This window comes from Gorilla gorilla, chromosome 1 (assembly GCF_029281585.2).
Source record: "Gorilla gorilla gorilla isolate KB3781 chromosome 1, NHGRI_mGorGor1-v2.1_pri, whole genome shotgun sequence".
NCBI classification, from domain to species: domain Eukaryota; kingdom Metazoa; phylum Chordata; class Mammalia; order Primates; family Hominidae; genus Gorilla; species Gorilla gorilla.
This window is the reverse complement of record NC_073224.2, coordinates 212,987,516-213,000,912: the sequence shown is the minus strand read 5'-3', so window position 1 is coordinate 213,000,912 and position 13,397 is coordinate 212,987,516. Positions and strand designations below refer to the sequence as shown.

The window sequence follows — 13,397 nt, the reverse complement described above, 5'->3', positions numbered from 1 at the left end:
CCAGGGCTGAAGAGGTGCTCCCCTTTGCTCAGATCCAGCCCACAGAGCTGACCCCTGCCCCACTTTGGCTAGAGGGTGGAGGTCAGAATGCTTGGGCCACAGAGATTATAGCAAGAATGTCTAGGTTGACTTGCTGTGAGTGCTTAGTTCTTTGGCTCCTAAATCTCTGGAACACAGATGTCTTTTTTAGAATTCAAGAATAGCTGGGCACAGTAGCTCACGCCTGTAATCCCAGCACTTTGGGAGGCCGAGGCGGGCAGATCACTTGACGTCAGGAGTTCGAAACCAGCCTGACCAAAATGGAGAAACTCCATCTCTGCCAAAAATATAAAAAGTTAGCTGGGTGTTGGCTGGGTGCGGTGGCCCAGGCCTGTAATCCCAGCACTTTGGGAGGCAGAAGGTGGGTGGACCACAAGGTCAGGAGATCAAGACCATCCTGGCTAACACGATGAAACCCTGTCTCTACTAAAAATACAAAAAATTAGCCGGGTGTGGTGGCGGGCGCCTGTAGTCCCAGCTACTTGGGAGGCTGAGGCAGGAGAATGGTGCGAACCCAGGAGGTGGAGCTTGCAGTGAGCGGAGATCGCACCACTGCACTCCAGCCTGAGCAGCAGTGTCCAAAAAGAAAAAAAGAAAAAGAAAGCTGGGTGTGGTGGCACGTGCCTGTAATCACAGCTACTTGGGAGGCTGAGGTTGTGGCGAGCCAAGATCGTGCCACTGCACTCCAGCCTGGGCAATAGAGCGAGACTCTGTCTCGGGGAAAAAAAAAAATTCAGAATAGCTTGTTAAAGATTTCAGAGAGGCTATGCAGTACATAGCTTTGTCTGTTTTCCAAACTTGCTAAACCTTTTTTTTTTTCTGGGAATGCAAATAATGGTTTAAAAGGCTAGGTTTGGAAAATGGTGCTCTAGGGCTGAGGCTTGGTTCGTGGTGTCACTCTACCGCTCTGTACTCCTGTTCTGCCCCGTGGTCATTTTAATCTTTTGGAGGCCTTGACCCGGATGCGACAGCAGAGCCTGGAGTTAGAACTGAACCCTATGTTCATAGCCCTGAGAGATCATCCTGTTTCCCTTAGGAAACTGGACAAACAAGTACAATTTGTCTAGTAGTTACTTTCCAAAGAGTGCCTTTCGGAACAATAAAAAGGGTGGTGGGGGCAGCAGGTCAAATGGGAGCTGGAGTGGGGGGATCCTCAACACTTTCTAGCTTGTTTGTTAATTAAGAATGGGCTGGTGGGCCTGCCCCGGCCTCTCTGCTGAAAGAGGACCAGTAGATAAGCCTGTGTGTGAGGAGCAGCCAAGTAGGATCCTTCTGAACTCATCTGGGCTCTGCTACCTAATGAAGGGATTCTGCATCTGCCCCAGCAAGGCCAGAGCCACAGTTACTAACTGCGTGTCCCACTAAGTTCCTTGACCTCACTGTGAGCCCCACATTTCCTCTCTGTGAAAGAATAATGTCCTTTCTCCAAGGTTATTGGAGAGGCCAAGAAGATACTGGTGAAAACCACAGTGCTGGCCAGGCGCGGTGGCTCACGCCTCTAATCCCAGCACTTTGGGAGGCCGAGGCGGGCGGATCACCTGAGGTCAGGAGTTCGAGACCAGCCTGACCAACATGGAGAAACCCTGTCTCTACTAAAAAATACAAAATTAGCTGTGCGTGGTGGCGCATGCCTGTAATCCCAACTGCTCGGGAGGCTAAGTTAGAAGAATCGCTTGAACCCGAGAGGCGGAGGTTGCGGTGAGCCAAGATTGCGCCATTGCACTCCAGCAGCTTGGGCAACAAGAGCAAAAACTCCACCTCAAAAAAAAAAAAAAAAAAAAAAAAAAAAACCACAGTGCTCTGTTATTACCACAGAGAGCGCGCAAGGGGAGCAGCAGGTCCAAGGCTGGGTAGGGCCAACAAATGATCAGGGCTTTGGGGAAACTGTGGGTTGAGCAGAAGCAGGCCAGCCTGCAGGCAGTGGACTGGGAGAGCAGAGGCAGTTCGGACAGGCCTCCCTACAAGAACCTCTCAAACAGTGTCAGAAACCATTTATCCAACCTTTCTCAGGCACAGACTCTGTGCTTGGTTCTTTATCTCCTGGAACTCACAGTGAACCTGAAATGGGGGCAGCATTACTCCCATTTTATCCTTCCTACTTTAACTGCAGGGCACTAAGCCAGGCTGGACACCTATATCCTGTCTCCTGCTCTGGGCAGCAGTTAAGTGAGGCAGATGGGAGAGAAAGGACAGCCAAGATAAGCAGGCAGATACCAATTACCTTTGTACTTACAAACTATGGTCATGTTAAGATACAGAACATCAGCCAAGAACCAGAACCAACTCCTTAACATAACATAGAGTGGGCCCTGCCCACCCCCAAATACAATACATTTAAGATAAGCTTCTTTTAACTGTTGAATTACCCCAGGGAGGGAGAAGTTTGCATGATTGGTTAGGGTGGCAATAGGGGGATGGAGTCAGCGTTCACTCCCAGAAGGTAATTCCTAAGTCCTTACTTTCCATGATCAGGCCACCTGAAGACCATGAGCAGGAAGGAAGGGGCCCAGGCAGGGATCAGACCAGCTAGGGATGCAAGGAGATGTAGACCCCATGGCCCAGTGAAATGCACATGGTCCAGGAACCCAGTCAGCCAAGGCAGGAGGAGCCAGGGTGGGCACTGCTTCAGGTCTAAGGCCCAGCCTCTCCCACAGGGGTTCCTGGTCCCCCTCTTCATTCTGTAGGCCGTACTTCTCCCAGAAAGGGTGTGGCAGCTGGGCCTGGCAGGGGTTAGCAGTACACCTGGAGCAAGGGTGCCCCCGACGAGTCTGTGTCGGTGCCCTGGAAGGATGAGTCATGGCTTGCTGGGTACCCTGGTAGGAAGGAGAGGAGAGGAGGAAACAGGCTCAGGGGAAGGAGCTCATCCAGATCCCACGACCAGGGAGAAGCCTGCTGAGAAGGAGCAGAGTGGGACTTGAGCCTGGGTCAGTCTGATCCTGGCTGGATGACCCACTCAGTTTATTGACCTCTCTGAGCCCTAGCCTCCCTTTCTGTAAAAGGATAATGATTCCACTCCCAGGGGGTTGTTGTCAAGGGCAAGAAGACTGCAACAGAACCACACGGGTGTCTTTCCAGCACCATGCTGGATGGCCCCCCACCCACTACTTTCCTAGTCATCTGGGCTTGAAGGTTGGGGTCTGATCACTTTCAGCTTGCCTATTCTGGGCACCTGCACCCACTTTAAGCCAGCTTGCTAGATGGAGACAGGTCTGTGGCTGCTTAGGTCCCCGTCCCTTTTTGACATCATCCTCATCACCCCAAGAGAAAGCTGGGAGAGCAGCAGGTGAGGGGCCCCTAGGGTAGTCCCCCACCCTCCACACCCCTCATTAGGTCAAGACCACACCTGGAGCTCCATAAGGCCTCAGCTTCCGGGCGATGGCATCTGCAGTCGTCTCCTGGGAGATCTGCACTGTCAGCTCTAGGGAGGGAACGTGAGGCAAGCAGTGGTCATTAGCACGTTCTTTCAACCCTATTTCCTACTTCTGTTCCCAGCCCGATGAGGGAGGAGCCACTCACTCCTGGGCAGGGCTAGAAAAATAATGCTTAAAGACAGACATAGACAACGTGTGCATGCGCAGAGTGATGGATGAGTGGGAGTTTTGGTTAGCCCAGAACAGGTCAGAGGCCCAAGTTCATGTGGGTCCCTAGGTCCTGTTAACCAGACCAGGCCTAGAAGCTACTCTGGCAGGAGACAGCAGAGGAGAGGAGCCTTTTGGGGAAACTTGTTGAATGCAGAGGGAACCTTGTCCTTTCTGGGGACAGCAGCGATGGCCAGAGAGCTCTCCCAGGGTCTGCATGCTTCTCTCAGCCTTGCTCGGACCTCACCGGGAAGGGCCAGAGTGGGAGCTGGGGAGAGGGGATGCAAGAGTTGACAGAAAGGAGGAGGAAAGGCAGGGACTGGCTGAGGGGTAGACCCACAGTGACTAAAGACCCCATTCCAACCCTCCCCTGGCCAGAGCCTCCCCTACTCTGCCCCTCAGTCCCATGGGGCCCCCACCTACCATCCTGGCTGAGACCTGAGCCCACCATGGTCTCATGGCCACTGTCAGGGGCAGCAGCGGTTGGGGCAGCAGCCCGAGTTGAACGACCCTCCGAGGTCTGTGGGCGAGCACGGCTCTTTCGGGTACTAATGCGAATGATGCCGCGTACCAGGCGGCCCTCAGCATCCTGCTCATCCAGGTGGTAGTCCTGCGTGATGCTGCTGATAAGGTCCGAGATCTTACTGGTCTTCTCCAGGAACACAGTGTCTGATGTGCACTTGGCCAGCTCATCGATCTGGTGTACGCTGAACAGCTCTGTCAGCTTCTTGAAGATGAGCACATCAATCTCTCGGCTCGACATGGAGCCACTGCCCATCTCGGGCAGGTCCAGGTCCGACTCATGGAAAGAATAGTACTCCTCGGAGCCACGAGGACTACTGGCAAGGGTGCTGGGCAGGCTGTGTCGCATGGGTGGGGGATCGGCCAGTGGCTCCTTGCAGCAGGAGTCCGCATCAGGGGCTGGGGAGGTGGCCCTCGGGTAGGGATACACAGGGATGCCTTTGAGCTTAACGTCAGGGTAGCTGAAGCTGCTGCCCATGGTTGACTTGAGCCGCTGGCCATCCCGCCGGCTGGGGGGTGCACGATCAGGGCTGGGGGGCACTCCATTGTGCTCCTTGGCCCAGTTGGCTTCGGCAGTCCCCTCAGTGGGGTCCTCAGTAGACAGGCAGGGGCTGCATCCCCGCACACAGGCTCCACAGCGCTGGAGGCAATCCCGGCAGCGGCGGAAGCAGAAGGCAGCCCGGCACCACTCCCACACCCAGGGTCGCCAGAGCAGGCAGCAGGTGGGGGACTCAGGGGCCGGCTCAGCAGAGCCAGAAATGAAGGTAATGCTCTCTGGCCCATGGTGGCCAGGGTCCTTGGGGTCTGGTCTACGGGTGCGGCGGCTTGGTGGAGGCTGAGGTGGTTTATCATATGTCTCCAGACATAGCTCTGTTGGCCGCTCCCAGGGTCCCAAGCGTGGAGGCCCAGATGCTGGGCGGGGGTGTCCAGGGCGGGGCATGGCTCATTGCATGGTTTGCAGCAGCCAGGCACCTGCGGGGGGAGAGGCCAGGAAGGAGTCAGGATCAGAGGTGAGGGACAAACTCCTGGGCTGACTTGAGCAGCTTCACATTTCTAGTTTCTGAGAGGCCTGGGATGTGGATGGACCCAAGTATGCCCAAAAACCCTTATCTCTTGTGGCCCTCCCTCCACAAAGAGAAAGTCTCTGTGGTCTAACCCAGATTTCAAAATTCCCTGTGACTTAAACCTATTGGGATGGCTATGAAAGGTTGAACATTGGCCGGGCACGGTGGCTCATGCCTGTAATCCCAGCACTTTGGGAGGCCGAGGCAGGCAGATCACCTGAGATCAGGAGTTCGAGACCAACCTGACTAACATGGTGAAACTCTGTCTCTACTAAAAATACAAAAAAAATTAGCCAGGTGTAGTGGTGGGTGCCTGTAATCCCAGCTACTTGGGAGGCTGAGGCAGGAGAATCGCTTGAACCCGGGTGGCAGAGGTTGCAGTGAGCCAAGATCACGCCATTGCACTCCAGCCTGGGCAACAGGGCGAGACTGTGTCTCAAAAAAAATGAAAAGAAAAAGAAAAAAAGAAAGGTTGAACATCTTATCTGAAATGCTTGGGTCCAGAAATGTTTTGGATTCTGAATTGTGGATTGTATACATTATACTTACCTGTTAAGCATTCCTCATCCAAAAATCTGAAATGCTCCAATGAGCATTTCCTTTAAGTATCATGCTGGTGCTCAACTTTCAGATTTTGGAGTGTTTTGGATTTTTGGATTAGGGATACTCAATCTCTCAATCTGTATTTAAAAATAATCTCCCTTCCCCCAGAAAATAACGAGTGTTGGCAATAATGTGGAAAAACTGGAACCCTTGTGCATTTCTGATGGGAATGTAAAATGGTACAGCTGCTATGGAAAACAGTATGGTGGTTCCTCCAAAAATTAAACATCGAATTACCACAAGACCCAGCAATTCCACTTCTGAGTACATACCCAATCTAATTGAGAGCAGGGATTCAGATGTTTAGACAATGTTCACAGCAGCATTATTCACAATAGCCAAAAGGTGGAAACAATCCCAGTGTCTACCAATGGATGAATGACTAAACAAAATGTGGTATATACATACAATGGAATATTACTCAGCCTTAAAAAGGAAAGGAAATTCTTATACATGCTGCAACATGGATGAACCTTGAAGAACTTATGCTAAGTGAAATAAGCCAGACACAAAAGGACAAATAGCCCGGGTGCGGTGGCTCATGCCTGTAATCCCAGCAATTTGGGAGGCCAGGATGGGTGGATCACTTGAGCGCAGGAGTTCAAGACCAGCCTGGCCAACATGGTGAAAGCCCATCCCTACTGAAAATACAAAAATTAGCTGGGCGTGGTGGTGCACACCTGTAGTCCTAGTTACCTGGGGGACTGAGGTGGGAGGACCACTTGAGCCTTGGAGGTGGAGGTTGCAGTGAGCTGAGATCGTGCCATTGCACTCCAGCCTGGGCAACAAAGCCAGACCCTGTCTCAAAAAAAAAAAAAAAAAGACAAATATTGTAAGATTCCACTTATATGACATCTCTAGAATAGTCAAATTCATAGAGACACAAAGTAGAATGGTAGTTGCCTGGTGCTGGGGGCAGAGGGGACTGTGGAGTTAGTGTTGAATGGGTAGGGAGTTTCAGCTGGGGAAGATGAAAAACGTCTGGAGATGGATGGTGGCAATAGTTGTACAGCAATGTGAATGTATTTAATGCCACAGGAATGATGCTTAAATATGGGAATGATGCTTAAATATGTTTTTTTTTTTTTTTTTTGAAACGGAGTCTCACTCCGTTACTGAGGCTGGAGTACAGTGGTACCATCTCGGCTCACTACAACCTCTGCCTCCTGGGTTCAAGTGATTCTTTTGCCTCAGCCTCCCAAGTAGCTGGGATTACAGGCACGTGCCACCACGCCCAGCTAATTTTTGTATTTTTAGTAGAGACAGGATTTCGCCATGTTGGCTAGGCTGGTCTCAAACTCCTGACCTCAGGTGATCTGCCCACCTCAGCCTCCCAAAGTGCTGAGATTACAGGCGTGAGCCACTGTTCCCGGCCAAATGTGGTTTCTTTAAAAAAAGGTTAGGCCAGGCGCAGTGGCTCATGCCTGTAATCCCAGCACTTTGGGAGGCTGAGGTGGGCAGATGATTTGAGGTCAGGAGTTCTACACCAGCATGGCCAACATAGTGAAATCCTGTCTTTACTAAAAATACAAAAATTAGCTAGGTATGGTGATGGGCACGTGTAATCCCAGTTACTGAGGAGGCTGAGGCAGGAGAATCGCTTGAACTCAGGAGGCAGAAGTTGAAGTGAGCCGAGATGGCGCCATTGCACTCCAGCCTGGGTGACAGAGTGGCAAGACTCTGTCTCAAAAAAAAAAAAAAAAAAAGGTAAATAAGTTATCTTTTTTTTTTTTGAGATGGAGTCTCGCTCTGTCACCCAGGCTGGAGTGCAATGGTGCATTCTCGGCTCACTGCAACCTCTGCCTCCCAGGTTCAAGCGATTCTCTTGCCTCAGCCTCGGAGTAGCTGGGATTACAGGCGTCCGCTACCATGCCCAGCTAATTTTTGCATTTTTAGTAGAGATGGGGTTTCGCCATGTTGGCCAGGCTGGTCTCGAACTCCTGACCTCAGGTGATCTGCCCACCTCAACCTCCCAAAGTGCTGGGATTACAGGCATGAGCCACTGCACCCAGCCTACTATGGTAACTTTTATAGCTATTTTACAGAAAGATCTCCTGGATCTCACTTTCTGTGAAGTGGTTTCCCCCAGTTTCTTCCTGCTGTTGGTAAGTTTTTCTTGTTGAGAGCCTCTGTGGCTGCTCAACAAATGCCTTTCCATAAGACTTGCTATGGAACCTGATCATTAATACCTTTTTCCCTCTCCTGGTCCTTCAAATCAGATATGGGAATTTACGAGGTCTGTCAATATTTCAGTCTTACTCACATTTGCCCTGCTAGCAACATTTAACACCAACCACTGTTGGTGTCCTTTGATTAGATAAAAAAGCTGAGCCACAAAATATGTCTTCTTTCCCATTCTGACCTGGTTGCTAGGAAGCTCAGAGCTAAGACTTCCTTTACTTCATAAACACTGAGGCTGGCCCTGTGCTGGGTACCGTAGAACCAAAGATGAATGAATTACAGATCCTGTTCTTGATGATTCACGTATGGTTTTGTAGGGAAAACAGATGCTTAAAAGTTTGTAAGATGAGGGCCGGGCACAGTGGCTCATGCCGGTAATCCCAGCACTTTGGGAGGCTGAGGCGGGTGGATCACGAGGTCAGGATTTCGAGACCAGCCTGACCAACATGGTGAAACCCTGTCTCTACTAAAAAATACAAAAATTAGCTGGGCGTGGTGAAGCGTGCCTGTAATCCCAGCTACGCAGGAGGCTGAGGCAGGAGAATCGCTTGAACTTAGGAGGCGGAGGTTGCAGTGAGCCCAGATGGCACCACTGCACTCCAGCCTATGCAACAGAGTTAGACTCCATCTCAAACAAACAAACAAACAAACAAACAAACAAACAAAGTTTGTAAGATGGAGCATGTAGGATATATGAAGCATCATGGGAGTAAATAACTCTGCCTGAGAGAGTCAAGGAAGATTATGCAGTAGTGTATTTGGGAAGGTCCTTGATCTCATGTAGGGGTTTGCCAGGCAGTAACTATCCTTAGCTTGGATTTTCTGAGACACTGATCCCTTATCCTTTTATTCCTGAATTAATGGCACTGGGGTCTTAAACCGGGGGTGTGTGAGGAACGTGGAACTGGGCATTGGGATATCTGTGTTTTAGTTCCAGTTCTGGCCCTAATCTAACCCCAGATTTGGCACTTGGGAAAATTAATGCCACCTCCCTAAAGAGGGCCATCATTATCTCTCACCCAAATACTGTCACAGCCCCCATTCTGGCCACTTCCATTCCCTCTTACTTGCTGTAGCAAGTAAAAACTTTAAAATGTTTAGAGGAACACGGCAGACACCACTTTAATCAAATGATCAAAGATAATATCACCATAATGGGATGAACTGACATCAAGTTCCTCCTGATACTATGTACTAAGGAGGATACAACTCACGAAGTATTCCTGTCAAAAATGCATAACCTGAATGTAATAATGAGGAAATAATAGACAAGCCCAAGTTGAGAAACATGACAACTAAATGCAGTGTGATCCTAGAAAGGATCCTGGATTGGGAGGAAAAAATTGGAAATTGGATAATGTGAATAACTGGTGAAATATGTTATTTGATAGTATTATATCAATGTTACATTTTCTGAATTTGATTACTGTGGTTATATAAGATAATGTTCTATTCTTAGGAAACATACACTGAAGCACTTGGGGATAAAGGGGCAGGATTATCTGCAACCTAATCTCAAATGGTTCAAACACAAAAGAACAAAAGTTATGTGTGTGTAGAGAAAGGGAAAGAGGGAATGTTGCCCATGGTAAATGGGGATGTGAAGGATACAGTTCTTTTATTTATTTTATTTTATTTTTAGAGATAAGGTCTCCCTCTGTCACCCAGATTGGAGTGCAGTGGTGCAACCCTAGCTCAATGAAGCCTCAAACAACTGGGCTCAAGTGATCCTCCTGCCTCAGCCACTTGAGTAGCTAGGACTATAGGTGCATACCACCCTGCCCCACTAGTTTTTTGTTTTGTTTTGTTTTTTGGTAGAGATGGGATCTTGCTATGTTGCTCAGGTGGTCTTGAATTCCTGGCCTCAAGTGATCTCCTGCCCTGGCCTCCCAAAGTGCTGGGATTACAGGCATGAGCCTCTGTGCCTGGCCTAGGATACAGTTCTTTAACCATTCCTACAACTCTTTAACCTACTCTCCTGGCCTTACTCAGCACTCCTTCTCCAGGGACCTTCTGGAACCACTAGTCAGATGGGAGGCCCTCTCCCCATGGCCTTCTGCTGGGCTGTCAGCTGGGTCAGCCTTGTACTGATTGTTTGAGGATAAGTCTATGTCCCCAAGGACCATGACCCTGAAGTGCAGGGACTGTGTGTAATTCTTTTCTGCCTCAGGGTCTGGAACAGGGTTTGGTACACCAGGTGCCTCAGGGGACTGACAGATTTCAGGTTGCCTCAGGGTAGAACCAGGACCACTGGGTACAAAGGAAAAAAGACTTAGGCTCTACGTTGACCAGAGTATGGATGGGTGATAGGAGGTGAGGTAGGGAGTGAAATCCCATCTGCAAAGGTATCCCAACTAAAATTGTAACAGGTGATTTTAAATTCCCTTGCAATCCGAGGTAAGTGGTTTAAAATCTTTGCTTTAGTTTGAGAAATGTGGGGTATGGATTCACACATTCACGCAATTAACAGATATTTACTGAGGGCCCACTGTGTGCCACATGCTGGATTTATTATTATTATTATTATTATTATTATTATTATTATTTGAGACAGTCTTACTCTGTCACCAATGCTGGAGTGCATGGCACGATCTTGGCTCACTGCAACCTCTGCCTCCCAGGTGGAGGCAATTCTCATGCCTCAGCCTCCTAAGTAGCTGGAATTACAGGTGCGTGCCACCACACCCAGCTAATTTTTTTGTATTTTTAATAGAGATGGGGTTTCACCATGTTGGCCAGGCTGGTCTCGAACTCCTGACCTCAAGTGATCCACCTGCCTCAGCCTCCCAAAGTGCTGACATTACAGGCATAAGCCACCGCGCCCGGCCAGCTGTTCTAAATTCTTTTTTTTTTTTTTTTTTTTTGAGATGGAGTCTCACTCTGTTGCCCAGGCTGGAGTGGAGTGCAGTGGCGTGGTCTTGGCTCACTGCAACCTCTGCCTCCTGGGTGCAAGCGATTCTCCTGCCTCAGCCTCCTGAGTGGCTGGGACTACAGGCGCGTGCCACGCCTGGCTAATTTTTTGTATTTTTAGTAGAGATGGGGTTTCACCATGTTAGTCAGGATGGTCTGATCTCCTGACCTCGTGATCCACCCGCCTCGGCCTCTCAAAGTACTGGGATTACAGGCGTGAGCCACCGCGCCCGGCCCAGCTGTTCTAAATTCTATGGATAAAGTGATAAAACAGACAAAATCCCTCAGCCTCAGGAGTTTACAATCCAGTGAGAGTTGATTATTGATGGCTTACACTGTTCTAAGTACTTCAGACATAATAACCAATTAATTTTCACAACCCTCTTTGTAATATTATTACCTGTATTATTATACTAAAGCACAGACAGGTTAAATAAGTTGTCCAAAGCCACACATCTATCTGTACACAATTGGCCTGGCCCCAGACTCTTATCCACTACCCCATCCCATCTATTACTTGGGAGAAAAGAGGCAGTCAAAGCTGCCAGCTCCATGGACCAGCGTGTGCCCAGAGAGAGCCCATGTTGGGAGCCCTGTCTTCCAGGCTCAAGCCTTCAGGAGAGTGGACAGTTCTACAGTTAACCATGCTGAGCTCGGAAGTACGTGGGGCTCCTGAGGATGGATTGGCTATTGTCTTCTCCCCAACCTCCAAAGCTTTAGGACTCTCTATTATTGATTAAATTAATCCAACGAGGTGCCCAGCGTTGTGCTAAATGCTGAGAAAACAGCAGTGAATGGGCCAGAGGACTTTCACCTTATTTGACTCTCACAATTGCTCTGTAAATAAGTAGTATATCTCCATTTCACAGATCAGGAATCTGAAGCTCAGAAAGGTGAAGTGACTGGCCCAGAGACACCTAGCAAGAGAGGGCTGGAGTAAGATTTGCACTGTGGCCCGCCAGGCTCTGGAGCCTGCGTACTTTGTGTGTGCCACCCATCTCCAGCGGTGGTGGGATGAGAAGACCTGGGATAAGGACAATGCCTGCCTCAGTTCCCCACTTCCCTACAGCCATTGAACCCTCCTGAAGTCAAACTCAGGCAGTTTCTTCCAGGCTGTATCTCCCCGACCCTGCTGCTGCCACCGCCCCGCCACCACCCCGCCCAATCCTAGGAACGTGGTCACTTGGTTTAGTGAGGGGAGGCTCCCTGTCCCTATTGTGGCTTGAGGCAAGATTCTTAACCTCACTTTCCTCATCTTTAAATAAGGAGAGACTAGTATCTTCATGCCCCGCCAATCCCGTGAGATTTAAATGAAATATTGAGTGCAGGGGGCTTCCCGCAGTGGCCTTGCCCATGGGAGGGGCTAGGTCACTAGGCGATCTAAGGCACCGCAAGGATGTTCCCGGGGGTCAGAGGGTCCCGGCCCGCCCTCCCTGGATTTCTCGTTGATGCTTTCCTCTTTCCCCTTAGTCCCGCGAACACACACACACACACACTCAAGGGTTTATGTACCGTTCCCTCCTCCTAGGGTCACCAGGACAGGCCCGGCCGCACCAGCCTCTGCCCCCAGCCCAGCGCCAAGCCTCGGACACCCGGCCAGGGAGGACCACCCAAGTCCTGCTCGAGAAACAGCCGTCGGCTCAGTGCACCCTCGGCCTCCTGCCCCAAAGGTGCAGCCCGAGAGTCCCATATCCGCGGGCACCTAGTCCTGGGGACAAGGAAGAACCAGATCCTGGCACTGTCCCCTGGGCTACCACAGCCCCTACACCAACTCTGCCCTCGGGGCGAGCACTACCCTCTCCAGCTGCAAGGGCCCTACCCCGCGGGCGGACCCAGCCTCCCTCCCGTCCCGACGCTGTTCCTCGGGGTGAGCACCAGCGTTTGTCCCATCCCGACGCTGCCCCCCGGTGAGTGCGGCCCCCGCACCCAGCCAGTGCAGCGCTGAGGGCGAACGCGGCCCCTCACCCCATTCTGCGCGCCCAGCCCGGGCGCCCGCTCAGGCCGCTCCCCAGCCCGGCCTGCGCACCCCGGAAGTAGGAGGGTGGCCCCCGAGGAACCGGGCCCGGGACCCTCTCTTGTCCGGGCTTAGCTTCGGGGGGCTCCCGACACCGGCGCCGCCCTGGCTTGCGCCCCCCTGGGCCCGCGCGGGGCTTACCTGTCCCGCCAGGTGAGCCGCCTCCGGCTCAGCCCCTCCCCCGCCCCCTCGCCGCTCACCTGGGGCGCAGGTGAGCGTCTCGCGGGAGCGCTGCACGGGCCGCCGCTAGGGACACACTTCCTGCCTCCGCGAAGCGCCGCCGCGCACCTGGACCGAGGCCCCGCCCCGGGGCTCTGTGGAGCTGCGCGTCCCCGCTCGGGTGCTCGGCCCGTTCGGCCTAGTCCGGGTAGGTGAGGTGTGGCGGGGAGGGGTCGAGAGGCGCTGGGGCTCAGTCTCCTCTTCTGTTCAACAGGCTGGTGGTCCTGTCAGTCTCTGAGCACCTGTGGAACTTCTGCCCGGCCATAA

At 51.5% G+C, this 13,397-nt stretch overlaps 1 protein-coding gene across 3 annotated transcripts; it reads right to left on the bottom strand.

Annotated features, from left to right (window-relative positions):
* Positions 1-2,101: 2,101 nt before the first annotated feature.
* Positions 2,102-13,182, bottom strand: KDF1 (keratinocyte differentiation factor 1). Of its 3 annotated transcripts, none has more exons than XM_055389029.2 (4): positions 6,503-6,616; positions 4,041-5,111; positions 3,383-3,457; positions 2,102-2,852 (listed from the first exon to the last, which is right to left on the bottom strand). In XM_055389029.2, the coding sequence occupies exons 2-4, from the start codon at positions 5,077-5,079 to the stop codon at positions 2,770-2,772; spliced, it is 1,197 nt and encodes a 398-aa protein (XP_055245004.1). In that variant the 5' UTR covers positions 5,080-5,111; positions 6,503-6,616; the 3' UTR covers positions 2,102-2,769. The 3 variants fall into 3 exon arrangements, with proteins under 3 accessions (XP_055245004.1, XP_018869020.1, XP_004025300.1); XM_019013475.4 differs by lacking the exon at positions 6,503-6,616 and adding an exon at positions 13,112-13,182 and having other exon boundaries at positions 2,208-2,852; XM_004025251.4 differs by lacking the exon at positions 6,503-6,616 and adding an exon at positions 13,053-13,171 and having other exon boundaries at positions 2,209-2,852.
* Between the last annotated feature and the right edge of the window lie 215 nt (positions 13,183-13,397).